General features: G+C 36.0%; 2 protein-coding genes across 3 annotated transcripts; one reads left to right on the top strand and one right to left on the bottom strand.

Annotated features, from left to right (window-relative positions):
• The first annotated feature begins 3,070 nt into the window (after positions 1 to 3,070).
• Positions 3,071 to 21,230, top strand: LOC107037129 (6-phosphofructo-2-kinase/fructose-2,6-bisphosphatase). 2 transcript variants are annotated; one of them, XM_015255512.1, is made up of 6 exons: positions 3,071 to 4,159; positions 14,806 to 14,967; positions 15,783 to 15,943; positions 16,055 to 16,438; positions 17,775 to 18,044; positions 18,934 to 21,230. In XM_015255512.1, exons 1-6 carry the CDS (start codon positions 3,973 to 3,975, stop codon positions 19,360 to 19,362), a joined length of 1,593 nt encoding a protein of 530 aa, XP_015110998.1. In that variant the 5' UTR covers positions 3,071 to 3,972; the 3' UTR covers positions 19,363 to 21,230. The 2 variants fall into 2 exon arrangements, with proteins under 2 accessions (XP_015110998.1, XP_015110999.1); XM_015255513.1 differs by lacking the exon at positions 3,071 to 4,159 and adding an exon at positions 14,511 to 14,595.
• Positions 21,231 to 21,536: 306 nt separating this feature from the next.
• Positions 21,537 to 24,354, bottom strand: LOC107037042. The gene is made up of 4 exons (XM_015255361.1): positions 24,307 to 24,354; positions 24,142 to 24,204; positions 23,964 to 24,069; positions 21,537 to 22,338 (listed from the first exon to the last, which is right to left on the bottom strand). The coding sequence occupies exons 1-4, from the start codon at positions 24,322 to 24,324 to the stop codon at positions 21,956 to 21,958; spliced, it is 570 nt and encodes a 189-aa protein (XP_015110847.1). The 5' UTR covers positions 24,325 to 24,354; the 3' UTR covers positions 21,537 to 21,955.
• Positions 24,355 to 25,708: the final 1,354 nt, after the last annotated feature.

Consider the following 25,708-nt stretch of genomic DNA (forward strand, 5'->3'; position numbering starts at 1 on the left):
TCATATCAAGTGTTGGGACATAAATAGCTTCGTTGATAAGACGTTATCAAATAAATTCGTCTGGTTGCGAATGAATGACGGCGAAATTGTCCTTCAGAATAATCGAACGCGTTAGAAAATAAACATTATGAAATGTAATCAATAGACTATAATATTTCGTTGCAGTTACGCCTCTCTCCAATTCCTCAGGAAAATCCTATCTTTCAGGTTGAGAGTCTACATCTTCTAGAACATTTTCGTATTTCCATTCTTAACGATAAATGATGGAAAAACGTCAATGCAAAAAAAAGAAGGTGAAATAGAAAAATTCTCACATGTCATGCGCGACAATAACAGACAGACCGTGGACTTTGGAGTCAACTAGTCGCTCGGAGACCGATAAAATGTCAAGTCTATTTAACATTTGACGGTTATCCAAGTCTATTTTCACATTTTCAGCTTCTAATTTTATTTCTAGATATTTCACACATCGGGATCATGTCCAAAATAATTTTGTCATTCATTCTGTGAAAAATTACTTGATCATCATTGGAGTGTGGGAATGTTGATGAAGGGGACTTTATTCGAAAGCAAGAAGTTGCCTCGAAGTCTCACCGAAGTTCTCAACCTATAGAATTGTGATCTTTGTGGGCATGCGAGGTTGAGAACAGTGAAAATCCGGGTCATAATCGCTTCCCCCCCGCCCTGCACACAGAGGTCATAGCACCTGGCTAAATATAATCAACTATGACAAAATATCTACGTATATTCGATTCATTTAATTACAAAAACAAGCGGAATTACGCACGTGATAGTATAGAATATCGCGCGGTAAGTAATGAAACCACGTGTCGCGATGGAAATAAACATCGCCAGACAGTGAGAGGTTTCGGGCGATGGAACATGAGAAAATCCAGGGGTGGAAGATCCAACTGAAGTGAAGAACAGCAAATTATATCAAGATTCTTCTTAACGTTATGTAACTGTCAGAGGCTTGATGATTACTTCAATTGAATGTTTTTCCGTAAAATTATGTACCTCTTTATTTAAGTATGTAGATGCAATTAAAGGATGAAATAATTAAAGAGAGTATACGTGTATAAAAATATTTTAGTCAACATTGTGTATAGAATATGCACAGGATGGCAATCGAAGAATGAAGAAATAATTTTTGACTGAAAGTTGATGCAATATCACGCGACATTTTCAAAAGCTAGGCTTAGGAGAAAAATAAGTGGAAATGGAAATACAAAGTTTGACGTCTGGTTGTTAAGAATATTGTGAAACAAATTCTTTCCTGAACGGATTGGACATTCTAAGATGTAAATAAAGACAATAGTATATTACGCAACAAGTGCGTAATGGGTTTTTTGGCTCGTGAGAAGTTGTAAAACGAGCCGAAGGCGAGTTTTACAATCCCACGAGTCAAAAAACACCATAACGCACGAGTTTCGTATACTATTTTATGTCGCGCCGTGCAATAAGTCGAGTTTATCGCACGCTGCGCTTCGCGCAGCCTGCTCAAAACTCGACTTCTGCACGACTTGACATAAAATATTATAGACACTCGGTAATAAATTTCGTTTTCAACGAATGTGTAGTTTACAGGCCGAGCCGAAGGCGAGGTCTGTACACACATTCGTTGAAAACGAAATTTGTGCCCTTGTACTCTAATGTACTATTATGTCACAGGGGCCAGAATCCGCGATTCTACCGAGCGAAGCGAGGTTAGAATCGCGTGATTCTGGGCACCTATGACATAAAACAAGTTTTTTAAAAAGTCTTTCCTCAAATATTCCCGCACACCGATTGAAATGTCTGGAGCATTCGTTAGAAATCTCGGTGCGTTTTTTTATTGTTATTGAACAACTCCTTCCAGTCAATTTACGGTCGCAAATGTGCAAAAATAAAAAATGAAAAATTGTAACTTTAAAAAAAATGTGGAAATTCTCCTGCTTTTTTCAATTTTGCCAAGGTTTTGTGTGCTATCACACTTCTTCAGGGCAGTCTATTCATCTTACAAAATTGGTTAATGGCTCCTCACATAATATAAAATCAACAAATTTTAACTTAAAAAATAATACAAACGACATGAGCATATTACTTTTAGGTTATAACCAAAAACTATTACAGCACATTTTTTCAAAGTCAATAATTATCGTAAAAAATTAACTTTGGCAAAATTGAAAAAATGGGACAATTTTCATAATTCATTTCAATTTTTTCAATTTTGCATATTTCTGTGTGTTTTTTAGTATTGAACAATTTTCTCCAGTCAATTTACGGTCACAAGTATGCAAAAATACAAAAAACTGTCCACGTTAAGAAAAACTACGAAAATAAAAAATTATCAAAAATTTTTCTCCATAAATTTTTTAGTTTTTGAACTTCCCTTTCTCATAAAAAATCAAATATTTCAATGCAATGACTTATACAACAAAATGAAATCTATTGAACATTTCTATTAAAAAAACGCAAATTGGCAAAGAACTAATGAAATTTCTTCACAAAAAAAAACCAATAAAAATTCAACAGCAATTTCAGCAAATGCTGTAGCTTTTTCCAATCAAATTTTCGCGTACATCAAATCTCCGAATAAACATTCGAAACTTCTGTGTTTCTTATTATTGAACAACTTCCCCCAGCCAATTTACGGTCACAAATATGCCAAAATACAAAAAATTCCACGTTAAAAAACTACGAAAATAAAAAATTATCAAATATTTTTCTCCATAAATTGTTTATTTTTTATGAACTTCCCTTTCTCATTAAAAAAATCAAATATTTCAACGCAATGAATTATAGAAAAAAATGAAATCTATTGAACATATCTATTGAAAACACGAGAATTGGCAAAAAACTTAATGGACTTTCTCCACAAAAAACCAGTAAAAATTCAAAAGAATTTTCAGCAAATGCTGTAGCTTTTATCAAATTTTTGCGTACATCAAATCTTCGGATAAACACCGCGCACAAACTTGTACATATGTACAAACAGAAAGTGGGGGGTAGATGTGCGAGTAAGAGAGACTGAGTCGACGGTCGATACTAAAAGTAATACGGGGCGAGGCGAGAGTTAGTTCGTCGCACGAGCTTCAGCCAAACGGATCCCCAACAATCGCAGATTCAAAAGCTCTGGTAGTACCCAGTACTAGTATCCATCCGCACCATCCGCGAATAAAAAAACTCGAGATAAAAATAAATACAGTTGTATCAGCGAAGATAAGGTCGATTAAATTGCGAGGTTTAAACAATATTCAGCGTAACTGTTTTCGTCATCAACAAATAAAAATAGAGACTTGAATTATTGAAGACGAAGCCCTAGATTTGGCGAAGCAGGGGGCGTTGCGAGCGCTAGATATCGAACGAAAACAAAAGTTATATTTTCACCAGAAAAATACGAAAGACCGGTTTTACCTGTTTTGTATATTAACGAGGAGAAAGATTCATGAGCGAGTTGAGTGAAGAAGTGAGGAAGTGGTGAAAAAAAAATTTATAAGGACTGGCAGAGCCATTCAAGGGGAGAATCATCGATCCGAGTATGTAGAGAAAGGTCACGTGAAGAAATATACAGAAGTATAAATTGCATTTTCCCCCTGGGATCGCAATAAGAATCACTAGGAATAACTCATAATTTCACATTGATTGATTATCAATCACGCAAACTGGCTCCGGAGGTGAGGATTAAACAAATTGGAATGAGGGAGGACCTCTCGTCCATAATACGACACACAAGCAGCGATCATTTTTCTGAAGAGCTTTAGCCCATAATTTGAAGCATCAAAAGTCTATTTTATTTTATTTTTTCCAATTTTTTTTTATCTGTCGTTTAATGGAGAAAATTTGATATTTTATTTCGGCCGGGGCAAACTGTGATAAAAGAGAGTTGTTTATTTTATCGGGGAGAGATTATTGTTGAGCATTTGACGGAGATTTAACGTAAAAACGGATCTTGACGATAAATTTCATCTTGGGCTTGAGGCCGGTAAGGTTATGCCCTGGGTTGCTGCCTGTCTTGATCTACTTGTTGGGCCCATCATTGGGTACTGCATTGTCATAAGGAGATTGGCACTGCAGGCTGGAATTCTTCAGGAGGAGGGAACCGATACTGCTGGTAAGGGTGATATTAGGGGACTGAAGATTGAACACAATATGGCACCCTGCGCCGAAGAAAAACGAGGTGAGTCTATTTAACTCATGTTTACGTTCTTCCGCACACCGACGGATGTAAATATTTGCGGCAATTTTTTCCCTATTTCGTTCTTTCTTCAGTCGTTTTGACGTCTCTGTCCGCTACCGAGGACAATTTGTCATAATTTTCAATCATTTTTTAAATTTTTATTTTATTCGACTATTCATTTCACATTGTGGTTAAAGTCAAAGTAAAACATTGCAAATTGTTTTTTGCAAAATACTTTCATGACCTTGAATGACGTCACAACTCTGATCCGTCAACGCCATCTCTCGTCGTTTTTATGTCATTGTCCCTTACCGAGGACAATTTGTTATAATTTTCAGTCATTTTTTTATTCGACTATTCATGCCACATTGTAACTAAATTCGAAGTAAAACGTTGCAAATTGTTTTTTTATGATTAAAAAAATTATTGAGCAACGTTCATTTAAAAATACTTTCATGACCTGGAATGACGTCACAAGTCTCGTCCGTTAGCGCCATCTCTCGTCGTTTTGATGCCATTGTCCCCTACTAAGGACAATTTTTCATAATTTTCAGTCATTTTTTAATTTTTTTATTCGACTATTCATGTCACATTATGGCTAAATTCAAAGTAAAACATTGCAAATGGTTTTTTTATGATTAAGAAAATGATTGAACAACGATAATTTCAAAATACTCTCATGACCTTGAATGACGTCACAACTCTGCTCCATTAACGCCATCTCTCGTCGTTTTATGTCATTGTCCCCGGGGACAATTGTTCATAATTTTCATTCATTTATTTATTTATTTATTCGACTATTCATGTCAAATTGTGGCTAAATTCACAGTAAAACATTGTAAATTGTTTTTTTACGATTAAAAAAATAATTGAGCAACGATCATTTCAAAATACTTTCATAACCTTGAATGAGGGCAATTTTTCATAATTTTTATTCATTTTTTTATTTTGTTCTTCGATTATTTATGTCACATTGTGGCTAAATCCAAAGTAAAACATTGCAAATGTTTTTTTTATTATTAAAAAATGATTGAGCAACGATCATTTCAAAAGACTTTCATGACCTTGAATGACGTCACAACTCTGATTCGTCAACGCCACCTCTCGTCGAATTTGCGATTTGAGAAATTGAGGTATATTCCCAGAAAACAGGTTTTCTCTTACGATTATCGTCAAGTTTTTTATAGATAATGTTTATAATATTCCGCAGCTATTGAAAAAAATTCTAACTAGCTGTACTACAATTTGGGAGATAATAAATAATGAAATGTGGTTCCCCCTGAACTCGATTTTTTCATCTTATGAGAAAACGATGCTCTCAAAAAACTAATCCGTGGCAGATTAATAAATTCCCAATACGGTGAATTTTTTTTAAATTGACTAGTACATAGTTTTTGCGATTTTCAACTCTAGCAAATTTCGTGAAATAATTTTTCATTTGATGCAAACAATTAATGAACAAATAATTTTTTGCTTGATTCAAACAGTTGTTGTTGCCTTCATCAACAACATATGAGGATAGAAAAATTCAATAACTTATGAGAATGCAATAAATCAAGTCATTTAGAATTTTTTCCGGAAATCTAGAAATTAACTTTTGGGTAGCATTATCTTTCAATGAGTTTACGCAGTTTTGGCATCAACTAAAGCATTATTTGGAACAATTTCATAAATAAATGAGGAGATTAGTGCATTCATTCTCGCGTCAACAGCAAAGTGCGCGGAGATGTAACGTCATCATCCCCTCTCCGCTAAAAAATGAACAAAACAAGTAAACAAAATTATAAAATTGTGAGATTCCTCACGTATTGAGCTTCTCCAAGTCTAAACAATTTATCCAACCAACTTTTTCATGAAATAAAAATTGTAGGAAATATTCAATCACCAATAACCATCAAGACCTCAAATAATATTGCCGCTGAATATCTCCAAGTATTCATTTTAATTTTGCATTAACAACTCAACGTTGAATAATCATCACATTCATTAACATGAACGAGGTAACGTTAATATTTATGAACCGTATCTCAAAGTAATTCCATATTGTTTCCATCCAGTCTCGTGCGTAAGACAACATCCACAACACTCATATTAATTCTCTTTCACTCGTAGACAATAATGACTACTATGGTATCTCGTCACGTGTGGCTTACCCATAAATGTGTACAGACCTCCCTGGGCGACCATTGCCCAATGACCGCAATAATGAATCTAGACTTTTGTCGTTAGCTTATCGCCTCGACACCAGTACGTTTGTAAATTGTAATTAATAGTAATTAATGCTGAGTGAGAATGACACATTAAATTTTTTATCGCTTGTTGATGACTTCTTCATGCGGGGCGGGGGAGAGCGTTTGAAGTTGTTCCTGTCTGAAGGATTGAAGAGAAAAATTATGGTTCAATTGATCTTCGCAGGAATAAAAATTCTAGATATTCTGTTATAATGATACATTACCATCGGTAATCGAAATTACAATTATTTTTCCTCTACAATTCACAAGTGCTTTCGTTTCTAAACACGATTACATGTACATTTTTTGTTGCATTTTGGTATTTAAGGCGTAGTCAGAGGAGGTTGAAAAAAAGTCAAGAAATTAATGATTTTTTTATATACATTCTTTGATTTTTTAAAAACTCCTATGCAAAATCCCAGATAGCTTAGGAGAATGGGTAAAACACAGGAATCCTATTTACTAAAGATGAAAGAAATGTAAAGTTGTTTAATATCGAAATATCTCGAAACTGCCTGAGCGCTAATCTCCAATTCTGATTGGTCAATGAGTCACGTGAAGTAGTCGCTGAAAAAAATCCCCGGTATTTTCAAATTCTTCAATGCCAACAATTTTTTCTGCGTCATATTTTTCATTTTTTCATGTGTGAAGTTTATCTTCATACCAAAACATACTTAAATTGCCGAGCTGTTGATCATGGGGAAAAAAACATGATATTTGTAAATTTTTTTAACTCACAAATTATTCTCTACTTCCCAAATTTTAATTTTTTCATATTTATCATACGCAAAAATGATCAATTCTTACTTCTCAGATTTCAATACATAAATTCTAAACTCTACAAAATTCATGAAAATTCTTCGGTTTCCCAAATAATTCGAGAAAAATCTTTGAAGATCTGCGGTTATCTGGAAAACTGAATTTTTCAGAAGAATTCAAAATTTTTTTTCAGTTTTCTAGGAAATCAATTCGTAACCCTCCCGTCAATTTTTGTTATAACTTTTTTTGTAGAGCCGGTTGAGAGTTACAACAAGTGTAATTACAAATATTTCGCTATCTCCCTTAGATTCCGAAATATTTCTCAAAAACTCAACTGGGAGATACGTCGAGTTGAACCGTTTTACCACTTTGCTACTGAATTAAATTCACTGATGAAATTTATCCAGACGCATATTCATTTTACCACGTTCTCAATTATTAATTATGCTTGTTTGTTTTTTACCTTTAATTATCATTCCTTTATTGTTCTGTTGATTAATGTTTTTATGAAAAAGATATACTTTCGTGCCTCCAGTCTCAACCAATAAAAACCTCGCAATTAATGCGTAAAGACCTTGAGAACACCTGTTCATTTCTGTGCATGTTCCTTCTCTCCTTTTATTTCTCTTCGAAGTTGTTTAGGATGATAGGAACCGGCTTAGTCCGGAATTTAACGGCCCGAGTCAAGCCCCCTGAGCAGTGGCCAATCACAGGCCGGGATTTTTCGGGCAGTTACGAGATACGTAAAAATATCAGCAGCAGACGCACTGCAGAACCGGCCTTGAATGTTTGTTTCGTTTCTTCGTCAAGTTTTTTTTATCATCTGATGACTTTCGTTATCGATAAATTAGATAATAATGTGGCTCTTAAATCAGCGGACTTTGTACTCACGAGGCGTTTGATTGCGTTATGGTTCATGAACCCCCATGCTCAACACGCGGGCTCAATTCACATTACGTCTATCAAGACTTGGGTCGTCTATTGTTCATTCGACCGAACGGTTTCAATGGGGAGATTTCCGACAATTTTGTAAATTATATTTCTTATTCTATTTTTCATTTTTTCTTATTGAGCAATTATTAGAATTAATTGTTTAGACTTCAAGAAACTAAAGATGAAGAAAAATTCACAATTGCATTTTTTTGCCTCCGAATAGAGGCTTTGTAATCGTTCAAATTTCAATTTTGGATTTTTTGTGTTGTATCGACCCAGTATGATCGAAATAGTCCGAAGATGCAATTTTTAGACCTCGTCCGTACGTGTGTAGATGTGTACGTATGTAACAAATGTATTGTTGAGCCCTATCGATCGCCTTGAATTAAAATTTAATTCATCGATTAGTTTTTTAATTTTCGTATTTTTTTGAAAATCGGTTGTCCTACGATAACTAAAAAAAAATGTTCTGAATTAATTGAATGATGGCTTAAAAAATTTGTTTGGATGTCCTTTTGACTGAGTTCGAAGATAAAGGTGATAGCAATAATCGTTATTTTGATTTATTCGAAAATTTGCAAAAATTTTGTATTTTTTGAAAATCAGAATTCCGGGGATATCTTTGAATATCATGCTTCAAATGAACTCAATCATAGCTTAAAATGTTTGCTTTAATGCCATTCAGTCGAAGTTGAAAGATGATTACGATTGTTATATTGGCTGATTTGATTTTTATGATTGTTGAAAATTTCGAATTTTTCATGAATTTCCCGGAAAGTGAGTTTTCTGATGGTTTCTTCAATTGTGATGTTTCAAATTCATTCAAGTATGGGTCAATAAAATTTTTCTATTGACATTTTATCGAAGGGTTGAGGGGAGAGATAGAACCGTAAGAACACGGAGAGAAAAGTCGGGGAAAAATTCTAGTGCTCGGCACCAGAAACGAGGCGCAAACTGCCGAACTCCCATATTTTAATCGAAATAAGAATAAAAATTCTAGATCAGCACGGAAATATTGCTGTAAGTTGATCAATTTTTGCAAAGAAGCACGAGAAAAATTCTAGAGCTGGCACTAGAAAATTTCCCGGTGTGTCAATTTTGTGGGGAATTCCGTAGAAAATTGTGGGAAAAACTTGATTAATTCTTGGTAACATTAGAAATTTTATTGTGCAGTTGGAGAATTTTTCTAGTGCTAGCACTGGAATTTTTGCCATTCTTCCTATCCTCGTACGTGTCCGCGCGACATCTGCAACGTTCAGCTCGCCGAAGTGAGTCGAACAGCTGCACTCGGGAGTCTCGAGTGGAGACTTACAAATGGCGTTTTCAACGTCGGATAACGTTAGTGCGTGTTCTGTAGAATTATGTGACAATCAGGGATTATTGGGCTTATTTTTCTCTAAAAGTGTGATTAACCATATCTAATTTGTGGGAAAACAAGTGTAAAGCAACCGGTCGTAGAAATTGTTGAAAATTGACCTTATTCAGTGGTGACGTTTTAAGATAATGTAATTCCCTGTAATTGTGGAACAAATGCAATAAAAAAAATCTATAAAAATAATTCGTGGGCTTAAGGCTCATTTTTGTTGATACTGTAGTACATTAATTTGAATAACGTTGATGTTATTAATGAATAATTAAGGGAAAAAAAATCATGGCCGGGGAACATTTGTTTGTCTGTCGAGTAATTTTTCGTTTGCCGATAAAGAAGATTTCGTGATGAAACATTAAATTTTCTAGTGCCGAAGGGGAAATTTTCATATGCTGGCACATTGCGCCTCAATTCTAGTGCAGCACTAGAATTTTTCCCGGAATTTCCCCACAAAAATTCTCTGACTTTTCTCTCCGTGAAAGGCAATCGGTTGTGTCGAAGAAAGGGATAATAAGGATAATGATGATAACATTCAACTAAGTTGAAAATCTGACAAAATTAGTTGAAAAGAAATCTTATTCAATTTACTGAAATGAAGCATATTGCTAATTTATTAGCCAAAATAACTATACGATATGCAATACAAAAGCAATTTCTCACTTATTATTCAATGGAAATGATTAAAATTCTAGCTTAGATGGGGTAATTACGTCACAACTCCCTATACTTTGTAGTTGACCCACTAGACGGCGCCACTTTCGCTCCGGTCATCTGAGCGTTTTGAAATCATTTCTCAATCGCTTTTTAAATTACAGAAAATGAGAAATTTGCTAAATTTTAGTCGAATGAAAGAAGACAACAAAATTTAACAAATTTGTTATATGTTTGTTATTCGAAGTGAAGATGACGAAAATTTTCGGAAATATGGATGTCTCAACAGATCCTTAAAATCATTCGTCATCGAAAGGTTGTGCAAATGGAGAAATGAAAGCGTATCGGTTGATATGAATATTTTTCAGCCTTCATTTCTGCCTGACAGCCTAATTAATAATTTATCAACATACATAATCGAATGCCAATATTGAATCATCCTCCTTGCGACACGTGTATCACCTACCTGATAACACCCCACCACAATCACCAAAATAAAATGAAATCGTGTCAAAATAACATCACCTGCGTCTGTGAGTACCTGGCACGTTTATATATCGAACATTCCCGGGACAATCTAGTGCTCCGGGAAATGTATTGAGCACGTTTTCAGCGCAACTCTAGATTGCAGGTTGCCACATTGACACGATTGTTCCTTTTCGAAGTAAAATTAAAATTAAAAGTCTGTTCAGACCTTTCGCGCGAAATTTTCCGTATACTTCTTGGAAATTTCAGGGCAGTTCGTCTCGAAAATTCCAATTTTTATGAAAAATGAATGGTAAATTGTAGTTCATACGGTTAAATAAATGTTGAACTTTATTAAAGGATCTGAAATCGATGAAGTAGCTAAATGAATAAAAAATGAGTTCTAGACCTGAAAGAATAAATGAATTAGGAAAAAATAATAATTTGAAGTGGAGAAAAATGAAGAGAAGAATAATTAAATGAGAGAAAAGTGGAATATCGTCCAAATTCCCAATAACTGGACGCTAGGGCCAGTAAAGGGACAGTGGGTGGCCAATACATGGACGATCTGGAAGAATATAGAATTTTCATCCAGTTTATACAAACATGTGAATTTTGTTTTATTGAATGTGGAGAAATACAAGGGCAAATAGATTATTAATCTTCGGGATATGATTCTCCTCCTGCAAATATTGTGCTATTTCCCACATCTGACTATTTCGGAAGAGAACTTTTTTTTCTCCACGACACTGTGTCACTGATGCTTAGCAAATTGCAGCGCCACGCCACCCAGCACTGTACCTCCCGAATATTTTATTCTCTTTCTTGCTGTAATGTTGATATTTCAAAAAAAAACTTCATCACGTGATTATACATAAGTGTTATTATTGATAATGGTGATAATCCACATAGTTTTCATTCTACTATTTATAGAATACTAGACCTGTGCGCACGCTTATCTATTCGTTGTGAAAATGAAGAAATGGAATTTATTGAACCTCATATACTCATAGATGTTTTATAATTATCGACAATGACTTAAAGAGAATTAAGAGAATGAAGAGTGAAACATCAATGCATAATTTTTAATCTTCGATTAATTCTCTTTTTTTCACTTTTTAAAATAATCTGATTAAAATCTGTAATTGTTGAAAAATGAGGGGAGGGTTATGAATTGATTTCCTAGAAAACTGAAAAAATTTCTTGAATTCTTCTGAAAATTTCAGTTTTCCAGATGACTGTAGATCTTCAAAGATTTTTCTCGAGTTATTTGGGAAGCCGAAGAATTTTCATGAATTTTGTAGAATTTAGAATTTATGTAAGAATTGATCATTTTTGCGTATGATAAATATGACAAAATTAAAATTTGGGAAGTGAAGAATAATTTGTGAGTTGAAAAAATTTACAAATACTATTTTTTTTTCTCATGATCAACAATTAGGCAATTTAGAATTTTTTTTATATAAACATAAACTTCGCACATGAAAAAATGAAAAACATGACGCAGCCAAAATTTTGGCATTTGAAGAATTTGAAAATACCGGAGATTTTTTTCAGCGACTACTTCAAGTGACTCATTGACCAATCAGAATTGAAGATTAGCGGTCAGACAGTTTCCAGATATTTCCATACAAAACAACTTGACGTTTCTTTCATCTTTAGTAAATAGAAGGATTTAATGAAAGGTGAAATCGTTCAGGTATTGAAATCGTCCGCGTCCAACTATTGGCGTGTTCACCCTACTTCAGGGAAATTAATCAACTTAATAAAAGGAAATTTAATATCTTTCACAAAAATTAAATTCTTATCGTAATCATTTGAAATATCCTTCAGTGTGTTTTCCGAAATTCTGATTCATTACTGAAAAATGGAATTTTCTGAAAGAAAATAAAATTTCCGTAGACACGAAAATAAAATTTCCGCTGAACATGACATTGAACCAACGTAAAAATGCCTTTTTCCTATCTATGATAACGAACATAGACATTGTTAGTCTTCTCTCGATATCACAGTTTTCCGTTACGCGAAGTATGACGAAACTATTTGCGACAATTTCTACTGCAAAATATTGACACAAGCTCAGAAATAACCGAAGTATACAGACAAACGAAAAACAAACAACACCCAGAGAGTAGATTTTTTCTAATTTTTTTTTTAAACAGATTGTGTCTTCACAGCATGAATTATTGATGATTTTATTCAACATCCCGAGACATGTGACCTCTGGGTGACTTATCGACTGCCACCCGGGGAGACAAGACTGATAAAGCCATGTCGACAAGACTTTTTATCGGTGAATTGGGTCGTGGTACATGTGACCTCAATTTTCCCCATTTTCTCGCATCTGGGTGTGACGAAAAACTTTAGCAGAATCGCGATCACGCTGTTGTCTAATGATCTTAGACTGTTTATTCAGTTGGAGACACACTTTTAGAAATTTTTCGAAATTTCATGGAAAATGTGGTAGTAAACATCATGAGAGTGACATTGAATCCGATTTAGCGGAAAAATGGTTATGAAATTTCAAGTTTTAGGTAGAATTCAAGGAAATTCACGAGTTTTCAGTGGCAGTGAGAAGTAAATTTCACAACTTGATTGAATTTTCAATAGAACATGACTATTCAGAAACAAAATGATATGAATTTTTTATTGTTCCCCAAATTTTCCTGATTTTTCCGCATTTTCGCAAAATAATTGAACTAAAAAATCAATTACTTTACTGATTTTCAAATAGAACTTTACTGACTTCCAATGTTTCGAATACTTCGTATGAACGGATATAAATATTTTCAGTCCAAATTTCAAGTTGATATCTCGATTCTTGCACGTGATTACAAAGTTTTTTTTATGAAAAAACGGAAAAACGGGAATATCTCGAAAACTTTGTGTGAACGAGTGTATATGTTTTGAATGATTTAGATACAAGACATCGAAACGAATATTTTGAAAACAATAAATCGAAATCGGTCCACCAGTTTTGAAGATATTTGCGGAAAACGATTTTAAAACGAATCGCTTTTTCTCAAAAACTATTAGATCGAACGGGCTGAAATTTTGCACAGAGTCAGTCCCCATTAACACCTATAATCTGAAAAAATTTCAGATTTTTTGAAATCACTTTAGCCACTTATTTACTCAATTTTCTAAAAATTGACCACCGGAAACGTTGCGGTGGACATACTAACCTACAGACATGGTCTCCAAACTTTGTATTTTTACGTTTCAGGCGATTCTACATAATTTCCAATCAAAATTAGAGGATGTGTAAGTTGGGCGATTACAGCGCTTCCATTCGGAAGCAAAAAATAGTATTTTAGCCGTGCGTTTTCATGATAAAATTCTCAATCTATCAATTTACGTCACTGCTATTTTAAAACCCACGGGATTATAATAACAATTGAGGCAATAAATTGACATTAGGCTGGAGGAGGGTCGTAAAAGCTCAGCCCCACATGCGTACCAGAAATAGCTCAGTAATTATATTCATAAATCTTCCCAACGCAAAATTTCACTCCTGAACCCTCCGGTAGCTGCACATGTTCGCAGAGTTATTAGACTCAAACGAACAATTACAGAATGCAATTCCGGAAGTTTTGCCGAGTAATTGAAACTCGCTGACATCCGTCCTCGTGGAATAACACTAACGTGTGCATTTTCATCATTGTTTTTTCCGCTCACTCGATCATTGTTCTTCATATACTGGCTTTTATGGATGGAAAGGTCAGGCAATATGTGACGATCAAACGCTGCGTTTTCCTTGTACATTTTTCCGTTCATTTTTAGAGTTATAAAATTCTAGGGAAAATGGAAAATAACGAGAACGTGAGTAACACACCGAGAGCATCCGCCAAAACGCGACAACAGTCCATTAACAATCTCCAAAAATAGAAAAATCTCAAGTGCAATATTTTCTTTCATCACTCTCGCCTTCAGTGCAATCTAAACTTCTCCGACACTCGGACGTATTATCTCTGAGGAAAAACTAGTGAATTGTTTCCTGAATTACCGCGAAGTCATGTGCATCATCGGTATTAACTCGAATTTTCCTTAATTATTTTATCATGAATTGTCTATTTTTTTCATTGACTTTTAACGGCCTTCAGACTTGTTAAACTCGTTTGATGATGTTTACACGACTAATTAGTGTTTATTGATATGTTTGTGATGGGTTTCGAGTCGTTCATTATCGTTGACTAGTGAAATGTATCGTCATTTTGCTGTTTTATTTTTTGCTTCAGAAAGTGGAACTGAGTCAACGGTGAGAAAACCAGGAGTAACCAAATCCCCGAGGAAATTCTCTGGGGTTGTGATAGCCACGTCGGGTCTTCCGGCACGCGGAAAATCTCATGTCGCTCAGAGTCTGGCTAGACGGCTAAATTGGAATGGCGAGTCAGCAAAAGGTAAAACAAAGAGAACTGAATGGGAATATTTATGGATTTTTTCCCCTCTTTTGCTCGATGATGTACTTCCAATGTCTGAAATCAAAGTAAAATTGGGAAAATTTTTGCTCTTTTCAAGCAAAACAAGTGGGGAATTGCTCTTGAGTTGCATATAGTATAGTTATTTTTGCTAATAAATTAGCATTTCCTTCTATCATGTGTCATTCATTGTTTATTTCCTGTTATTAAATTGAATAAAATTTCTTTTTAAGTAATTTTGTCAGATTTTCAACTTAGTTGAATGTTATCATCATCATTATTCTTATTATCCCTTTCTTCTATTCAACCGATTGCATTTTTTACCGTTCTATCTCTCCCCTCAGCTCTTCGATAAAATGTTAGTAGAAAAATTTTATTTACACATACTTGAATGAATTTGAAACATCACATTGGAAGGAGCCCTCAGAAAGCTCACATTCAGAGAAATTCATGAAAAATTCGAAATTTTCCGCACTCGAAATTAACTTTACGCACGCTTGTGAATTGTACGCACGCCGTACAGAAAAAACCACTTTACGCACTCTAAACTGTTTCGGAAAGTGGACTTTTCAGTCATGTATCACAAAATAGTGTTTCCTAGCCGGTGGGAGGTGTGCAGACCTCGCCGAAGCGAGTGCTACCCTCGCAAGGGTCAAAGGACACTTCTCTCACTCTATACTCTATTCATCACCCCACTTTACGTACGAGCGATGAAAAAAGAATTTCCAATAGAAATCTAATGGAACTTTCTCACGAATTCGCTAGATTTTTCCATGAACCTTTTTTCCTAATTTCAGTGATGCGTGTCAGTGATTACCGACGCAAGAAGCTCGAGCTCTACGGTACACACGAGCTTTTCCGACCTGACCATGCCGCCAACTCAGCACTGAGGTCATTGGCAACACGTGACGCTATGCATGATTGTGCTGCATGGTTGGCATCTGGAAATACAGTTGCTGTAAGCATTCCCAAAAGTTTTTAGACTCCAGCATTTTTTTTTCATCCAAAAAATTCCCCATCCTCAAAACCGTTGTTTTCCACATTTTTTTTTTCTCTTCAACACGAAAAGATTCTGGACGGTTGCCTTGTGAGGAAGGATCAACGCGCGGAGGTGTTCGATTACTTCAACAATCAATTGGGCTATCGGGTTTTATTCATCGAGTGCACATGCAACGATGATGCTGCCCTGGAGCGCAATTACGCCGAGGTCATACGTTACAGTGTTGATTATGTTGGGATGGATCCAGTGGCAGCTGCTGAGGATCTTAAGCTCAAGGTCGCCCACTATGTCATGGCATATGAGCCCATGGACGAGAAGAACTATCCGAGAATTACTATTGATACAGTTACCATGGACATTCGTGCCCACAAAGTTGCGGGTCATGTTGAGTCCAGTGTACTTGGGTATCTTGGTAGTATTACTGCTCAACCGCATACACTCTACTTTTCTCGGGTGAGTCAATGTGAAGAATAATTTTATTACGACGTCTCGGGAATGGAAAAAATTATTGGAGTGAGGAGAAAACTGCGCCGTGAATTCTCAAGTAAAAGAAGATTGAAAAATTTATTCTGATTCTAGAAATGTGTATTGGGGGGGCTTCGCCCCCTATTTATTTTGCTCGTCAACCCCGAGGGGGGCTGCCCTCCGCTCTCTTCGCTCAATCCCCCCTCCTTCGATAGATAGTTCCAGTATATGAAATTATGGAAAATAAACCCCGGGGGGGTTCGCCCCCTTCAGGATTTTTCAGGTCACTTTTGGGGACGGAGAAATCTGAAGAATTGTTTAAAAAATTTATTTTTCTAGAACTGTATATTGTCCACTAGGGGATTTGGTCCCCTGCTAGTTTCGCTCATCGACCCCGAAGGGGGCTTAGCCCTCCGCTCGCTTCGCTCAGTCCTCCTCCCTCCCAGTGTGGGTGTGATCCGGAGAATTTCTTAGATAGTTCCAGCATAAAAAATTATCGAAAATAAACACCGGGGGGGCTTGGCCCCCTTCACGACTTTTCGACCTACTTTAGTTGAAATGAGGGGAAGAATTTCCGCTATGAATTCTAAACTTAAAGGGAATATAAGACTGAATGGCTGTTTGAAAAATGTGTTCTTTTTCTAGAACTGTACACAGTATAGTAGGGGCTTCGCCCCTTGCTCATTTCGCTCGTCAACCCTTGAGGGAGCTTGGCCCTCCTCCAGTATAAAAAATTAAAGCTCCTATTGGAAATGGGTGATTTTTAATAAAAATCAATCCGGTTGAGTTGAAACTTTTCTTTATTTGAAATTATTTACGAGGAAGACACATCCACACGCTTTGAGCTCCTCAGATGGACTAACTAAAGAAACAAAGATCCCAGAGATCTGAAACCCTGGCGACATAGACCCACAAAGGTCTCACGATTCATTCACAGATGTTTAGACTGAAAAACCAACTGCCCAAACATTCGTCCACGCTCTTCTCAGAATTTCAGATCAGAAAAATGTTCTCTTATAATAATATAAACATACTGTGAAATATAAAATTAATTTTTGTAATCATGGAATGTGAACTCCAACAGCTCCAATATAAAAAATGATCCAGAATAAACCCCATAGAGTGNGGCTTTGCCCCCTCGCCACTGTCTGAGTTCTATATATTGATTTTTCAAGCCTATCCTTGAGATTTTTTCATTCCCTTTCGACTGAGAATTCATGCCGCAGTTTTCCCCGCATTTGGGTAGTTTCGTTTTACTCCCAAGGCCTCTTAATCCCTCAAATTTTGTTCATTACAAATAATTGAAGTGTTATTTTGACATCAGCATGGAGAGAGTGAGTACAACGTTCTCGGTAAAATCGGTGGTGACGCAGTACTGAGTGCACGTGGTGAACGTTATGCTCAGGCGCTCGCCTCGCGGATCAATTCCATGCACATACCAGATCTACGTGTATTGACGAGTCGTCTACGTCGCACTATCGCAACTGCCAGGAGCATCGAGGCCCCTCAGGAACATGTGGCTGCACTCAATGAACTCAATGCTGGGGTTTGCGAGGGTCTCTCGTACGAGGAAATGCAGGAAAACTATCCACAAGTGAGTTTAACTCTGGGATTTTTAGTTCAATTTTTGTTATATTTTCCCGGAAAATAGCTGTCGCCCCATGAAACTTTCCATCTTACGAAATGACGTAGAGTAATTGAGGGGATCTAGGAATTGAAAAATATCTGGAGCGTGACTTGACCTCCGCTAATGATAAAAAACGTATGTGTATTGAGTGAGGACGGAGTCGTGATTGAATGACTTTCACGTGACGTGTGGATGAGTATCTCGCGTCATCAAACGTAACATTTAATCATAATTGACATCTGTGAAAACAATTTCGCGATAGGGAGTTGCAATTGATGATCTGTGCAAACAGAAATAATTCCAGAAGTAAAAAAAAACGACTGAAATGCGGAAAAAACCTTGCGCCATGAATTTTATTTTAAATGAAAAAGAATTTTTATTTATTTATTCTTATTTTTATTTAAAAATTGAACAATGGCTTGAAAAAGTTGTTCATTCTCTGGGAACTGAATGAAACGAGTTGAAGGTGATCTGAAGACGATAAATGATTATAATAAATGTTTGAAAATACGAGGTGGCAAATGTGGGCCCCGCCATCTTTGGAGCGCCCTCCACGCAAGATGGCGGCGTCTCCACCTCGCATTTTTAAATATATTTTGAATTTATTTGGCTTCTTCAGATCACCCCCAACTCACTTCATCTAATTTCTGAAATGAACAAATTTTTTTTTGAGATTTTTGGATCCCGCATTTCACTGTTTTTTTTTCGAGGGCTCTTAATAACACAATTCAGCTATCATCAGATTTTTTGCAGCTGGTAAAATTGCAAAATTTTAATTGAAAAAAAATTGAAAATAAAAAAAATCAATTAAAAAAAATTTTAAGAATTCTCTCACAAAAAAATTGTATATCCCCAGGAATTCGCCTGGAGGGATCAGGACAAATTGCGCTACCGCTACCCCTGGGGTGAGAGTTACGTCGACATAATGCAACGTGTCGATCCAGTTCTAGCTGAACTTCAACAATCGAACAATGTCCTCGTGATATCCCACCAAGCAGTGTTGCGTTGCCTAATCGGCTTCTTTCTCGATAAAAAACCAGAGGAATTACCTTACATGGAGGTCCCCCTCCACACGATCCTTCGTGTCAGCAGTTATGGCTTCGAATATCGCCTTGAATTTATAAAACTACCCATTGAGTGTGTCAACACAACACGCACCAAGCCGAAGAACTGCAGTGCAAATCGCACTGCTGACGATGCATTGATCACTGTACCAGCTCACTACGACATACCTGATCCATGGAGAAATCCTGGCAGTGGTCCAACACTTGTTCAACAACACTGAGGGAAATTTCACGAGGAGGAGACGTCGCCATCAACGTCATCGTCTCCTTCTTCAGTTTCATCAATGAAAATCGTCAAGAATTTGAAGAAAATAATTTGAGGTTTCTCATTGAAAAAAAAGGATTGGAAAAAAAACTGGTTTCAGTTGGCAGATAATTATGGGAAAATTTGAATTGTCTTGGAGTTGCGGAAGTGGTGGCGACACACCTTGATCCCTCGATTTTTCTTTTCGATACAATTTAAGGTATTTAAGGTACTTATGATTCATAAATGATAATTTTACAGTTTCAACCCTCTGACTCGCAAACCGTACGAAACCGTATCGGTGTGATATGGCCGCCAATCACAGCGCGAGAGAAATGGGCATGTGACTATTCCCTCACTCCTGTTGCGTCAGGGCCGTTGTAAGTATTGCGAAGCAATTGGGGCCCTCTGCATATTCTCGCGTAATACGTAGTAGAAGTTTTGGTAGATAGACAACAAATAATGAGAGATAAAAATGAAAACATGTCAGTGGTAAAGAGTCAGTGCCTAAAAAAGAAAAAGAATTAAAGTTTATTGAAAAGTGGAAAAATTTATGTAGAAGTGAATACGTGAAACATAAAAAGGCATCCAGAAGGAATCCAGATGATTTTTCAGCAAAGAAAAAGAAAAAAATTGATGAATAACTAGAACGAAAACCATTTGTTGAAAATCGAGGTCCTGTCCATGATTTGGAGATTGACAGCAATGAGATGTCTTATTTCAAATTGCTTCTTTTCTTCCTTAAATTTGTTTCATCCTATCTGCCAATAAATTCCTTTAAATTTTTTTTTATTTGGGACTCATGTATTCAAACGTACGCTTAGTGCTACGGCACTGTTCGCACGCTCGCTGCTCATCCCCTTCCACGTCGAACGCCCGGCCCCCATAAGTAGGGGATAAGATTGGCAGTCAGAGGGTTAATCTATTCGTTAGTGCCTAAATGTCACTGAATGCAGCTGAATACTAAAAAATCGTTGAGTGAATACGAAAATTGTGGTTTATCAAAGGTAGTCGTGCATTTTAAACAGACGTACAAAAAAAGCCGTAGAAAAACCTGTGGAATTCTATAAAAAATTCTATTGAATTTCTGCAGAATCATTTTCAATATGAATGTTGCAAGTTTTCTCAGTCAATGTTTCTTTTTTTTTCATTTGAAAAATGAAAAAAAAATGAGTCGAGGAATTTCTATAGAAGGTATTTCCATAGAATAAGTTGTGCAGAAATATCGAATTCTACTGATTTTTCTGTGAAAATTTTTCGCACGTGTGGACACTATCGAAACAGAAATTTTCATTTGTTACGCAGCATAGCTGATGGATTAGTCCAGAGAAGAAGAAGGATCCGTTGAATTAATTTATGATAAATGTATATTTAAGGGAGGAGTCGCTAGGGCTCTGATTCGACCGCATAAATTGCATAATATCGTCGTTTTTTAGATGATAAAAAAATCAAGTCGAGTTGAAATAACAGAGCAGAAATAAAGTGAGAATGAGTGGTGATATAATTTTGCATGAAACCATTAGAATCTGTCAATGGTCCTTGAAAATACGAAAATAGTGGATAAATGATGTACCTGTAGTCTCGAATTTCAACTCAATGATTGAAATTATTCATTGTGAGGGATTTTCCCGGAATTTTAATTCATTTAATTTAAGGATTTTTCTTCGTGAAATTGTAGAGACAGATATAAAGATCGTGAAATTATTTACAATTGAGAAAGAGGTGGTCAGGATATTTACAGATTAGTTGGTGAGACGTTATGATTAAGTCATATAGAGTAATTAGATTACGTGATGTTTTTTTATTGTCATATATGAGGTATAATAAATAATTTTTTTACATGAATTTCCATATTTCTCTACATTTTTCATTGACTAGAGGAGAAATTCTAGGATTTCTTTGTTTGAAAGATGTTTTGTTTAATTGAAGACATTTTTTTTTCAATTTTTTTGCTAGTCAAAAATATTTTATGACTAGGCAGATCAACATTAAGAGGGCTTTCTTTAACTAGAAAAAAATTATGTTATTTTTTCATTCAATTAAAAACATTATTTTTTTTGACTAGAAAAAAATAATTTATGACTAGAAGCATTATTGAGAGACCCCGGGAATCAGAAAACAATTTTGATATGCGGGGAAAGCTCTGCGCCATGAACTCTCAGCTGAAAATAAACTGAAATATCTGAAGGATAGCTTGAAAAATTCATTCTTTTCCAGGAACCGGATGAACCGATTTGCAAATAATCCGAAGAGGACAAATAATTTCAAGGAATATTAAAAAATACGAGGTAGTTGACAGGTGCAGGCACCGCCATCTTGCTCGGATGCCCCCTCCCTCTGCCGGGAGGGCTTCAAAAATGGCGGCGCTTCCACCTCGTATTTTCAAGCTTTTCTTAAAATTATTTATCCTCTTCAAATTAATCTAAACTCACTCCGTCCGGTTTTTACAAAGTGAACTAATTTTTTAAGCCATCTTCCAAATTTTTCCACTTCCCCTTGGCTGAGAATTCATGGAACAAAGTTTTAAAATTGAATAACGACTAGAATAATTAGAATGATTGACTGTGGATTCACAATTTCATCAGCTTGTAACTGTAATCCCGCTGTTTAATTGCGAGATGAAGATCGAGGCCTCGAAGCATTCGCGATCGAATTTCGTATTCGCTGGAGAGAGTGTCTCTCCTTCGAGTTCTGTCGATCCGCCTGATGTCCCTTCTGTCGTCGACTTGGGGAACTGCTTTCACAGCAGCCTTCATGAAGTTGAGAGCTACTTTCCGACAGGCGTCGTAGCCGGAGAGTTGAATACTCTTCCCTCGGACTTTGTTCAATTCCGGGGGATTTCGGCGAGTCGCACGTTCAATTATCGATGGAACTGACGCGGAGGAGCCAGGGAGGTCCTTGAAGACTCTCGTCAGGACGTCGCGCATCAAATCCTCGTCGCTATCGGAATCTCCTGGAGATTTATGCTTTCATGAACTCATTTGGTCTGACTTGTATTCATAATTTATTAAATAATTACTCATTTATTTATTATACTGGCGCCACCCGTTGATGCCCATTCATTATGCACACAGAAAAACCAAAACGGAAATTATGTTTTAATAAACGTAATTTACGCTTGACGTCAATACGATGTCTAATGGCTTTTTTCCGTCATAAAAATCGAAATTTAGGCTTTAAAAAAGCGTATTTCACGGTCAAAATAAAAACGTAAAAAGTTCAGGCGGCTGTATCTTCGATGCAGCTGTACGTGGATACGTCCATGGTCTTAACTTCTTTCTCAAATTTCCTAGATACTCCTTGCATTTCCTCGAATTTTCTGGAAACTTCTCGAATTACCTCGAAGTGCCTAATTTTTTTTAGAATTCCGATAGATGGCGCTGCACACAAGAACCGTTTCCCAAAATGACCTCCATATTGAAATTATAGACGTATTCACGCCAAAAATTACGTCTAAACAAGGCGCATTTTACGTTTACCAAAACGTAAATTACGTTTATCAAAAATACAAAAAAAATCATCGTAATTTACGGAAACTTTGAGCGTAATTTACAAATATGAGATTGTAAATTACGTCTGTGTAATCGTCATTTACGCTTCAACTTCAAGCGTAAAATACGCTTCACAAAGCGTAAAAGACGACTTCTTAAACGTAATTTGCGTTTAGGTTTTGCTGTGTGTGCCCGTTTCCCTGTCAGATTCAATATTCCTTGTTTCAATTAATTATTTATAATCATTTTTAATCACTCAATGTCCCAATTTATCAGATCAAATGTCCCAATTTATCAGCTGTTAAAGTTTCATATGACAATAAATGATTTCCTCATATTCTAATTCCTATGCTCACTGAATAAGATTTTAATCGTAATTACAATTCAATTCCTTTCCAGAACACACTTTAGAGTGTAAACTTCTGGAATTCAATGTTTGTTGATACTCTGGTAAAAGTGTGTGTCCACACTGTTATCATTTTTTATTTAGTTCACGCGGTAATTCAATTAATCTGTTGTTCATCTCGTCAATATAATTCCGTGCTTAGAATATTGTCATCTCATGTTTCAGCCCCAAATTAAAAATTAAAACTTCATTTGGAATATTGAGTCACATCTTCTTTTTATTCATATCAGAAATTTTGTATTTGGATATTAACATTATTTATTCAAAGTGAAAAAATCGATTATCATTTTCACTATATTGCATTCAGATTCTCCTATTCTTAACGTCAAAAATGTGAGATAATCTCATAATTCTAGCTATTAATTCTCCTCAACTTTGTTCTAACAAACCCTTAGTAAACGCAATATTAAGAAAGTGGAATTATTCTATTTTCCTCTGACCTAAATCATTTGGACAATTATAATTCGTTTGTTCATGTTTCAGAGAATGGTATTCAATTATTTTTTGTTTGTTAGGCGGGCTTCATGAAAATTCGACGCTTTTTCCATTCATTCCAGACATCCGCCCTCTTGGGATTTTTATCCATCTATAACTTGGTAATTCCTTCTACGTTCACTCATTTTCAAGACCAATTAAACATAAAACATCATGATATATCCTTCCAACTTCGAAATTACTCACCGATATCACTGGAATTCTCAGCAAAGTAAGTATTATCCTTCACAGCTCTCTGCAATTCCAGCACTCGAGCTAAAGCCAACTGTAAATATTCCCTTGTATTCGGTCCCTAAGATATTTTAAAAACATGTAATTTATTCATTCATCAGATTCAATCTTCAAAAATAAGAAAAAACGTTACCATTTGTTCGTCAGAAGTTTTCAACCTCTTCTTCTGGACCTCCGCTTCGGTCAGACAAGGCGCCTGTGGTTAATAAATCATCGATTATCAATAAACAGTTACTAATTTTTCCAAAACGATATTTTTCCAAACGAAATAAAATCGATAAAAAACGAAAATACTCACAGAATTCGATCTCTTCATCTTTCTCCTCCAAAAATCCACAGATTTCACTTGTTCAGTCTATTTATTTTCAACAATAAAATAAAATAAAATACATATATCTATCACAGGAATAAACACTGAGAAATATACTAAAGAGAATGGAGAAATGATGGAAATCAACTATTTTAGTGCGAGGATTATTTAACGTTCCATCGAGCCTGTGCAAGAGTTGAGGTGAACGTTGAACCGTTAGTAGAGTGATTGTGGCTCGAACGGGGGTGACCCCTGGGTGTCGCGTGCCCGTTGTACCCCCACTAGACCCAACAATCTCACCCCCTCGACAGCTGCAAGGGCAGCGCGTGCCGCTCCCAACCGTCAAAAACCAACAGTGCAGATGGATTGTATTACATGTACGCAGTATCCTGGTTGATTCGGTCTTTTCTCCCTCGCATCTGTCAATTTTATCTATTTTTATTGCGGAGGAGGCGCCAGCCAATGAGAATCATGCTACAACAGGGCAATTGTTGCAGGAAAAACATAATATTCATGTATTTATTCATTTATTCAAAAATGGTTCAAGTCGCTTTGGACTATTGCCCAGTTTTCAGTCAATATCTTGAAATCGAAAAAAGATAGCTAAATTCCTGTCATGACCTTTTTTGTAGGGGGAATTAAGCGCTACAAAAAAGGTTTGTTTGAAATTCAGCTATTCAAACTAGTCAAACGGTCACCGGGCTCAACGAAAATCTCGAGAAACTTCGGGACCCTTCGGGGTCATGGTCAGCTACGAAGAAAATCCCCGAAGAAGTCAGTAGTATCGTTCTAGCCACCGAGAGAGTCACTCTAATCACAGTATTGTATCGCCGTAACCGCTCAATCGAGTACATCACCCGAGTACATCAACGCGATATATTTGAGTCTAGCGCTTCGTACAGCGTCTCTATTTAATTTAATTCAATTATCAATTAATTCCGAGTTAATTATCAATTATTTTGAGTCAATCATCAAGTTTAATATCAAGAGAATCTTAAGTGCAGTGCATTTTCAAATCATCATTTAATTGACTTTGTTGAGCAAATCAATAGTGTAACATTATTAATTTATCAAGACGCGTGGGTTATTCCACAATAAAGTACAACAACAGTGTGATTTTATAATTCTGCGTGTTTTAATTTTCCACCTCCTTCCACAATTCCACTTTTCCCCAACCGGCATCTCAATTTAGCTTCAATCTCAAATAGGGTTATTACGAAAATTTCGCTATCTTTCTTTAATTCGGAGATATCCTTCAAAAACTCGATTAAGGGCAAAGTCGACTTGAGACTTTTACGCAATAGCAAAGGGCCAATTGCAGGGTGAATAATTCAATTAACGATGCAGATGCACCTAGTGCTTCAAAGGGTAAGGATCCACAACAAAAATA

Source organism: Diachasma alloeum, unplaced genomic scaffold, assembly GCF_001412515.2.
Source record: "Diachasma alloeum isolate Michigan unplaced genomic scaffold, Dall2.0 Dall_scaffold_00213, whole genome shotgun sequence".
Lineage (NCBI taxonomy): Eukaryota > Metazoa > Arthropoda > Insecta > Hymenoptera > Braconidae > Diachasma > Diachasma alloeum.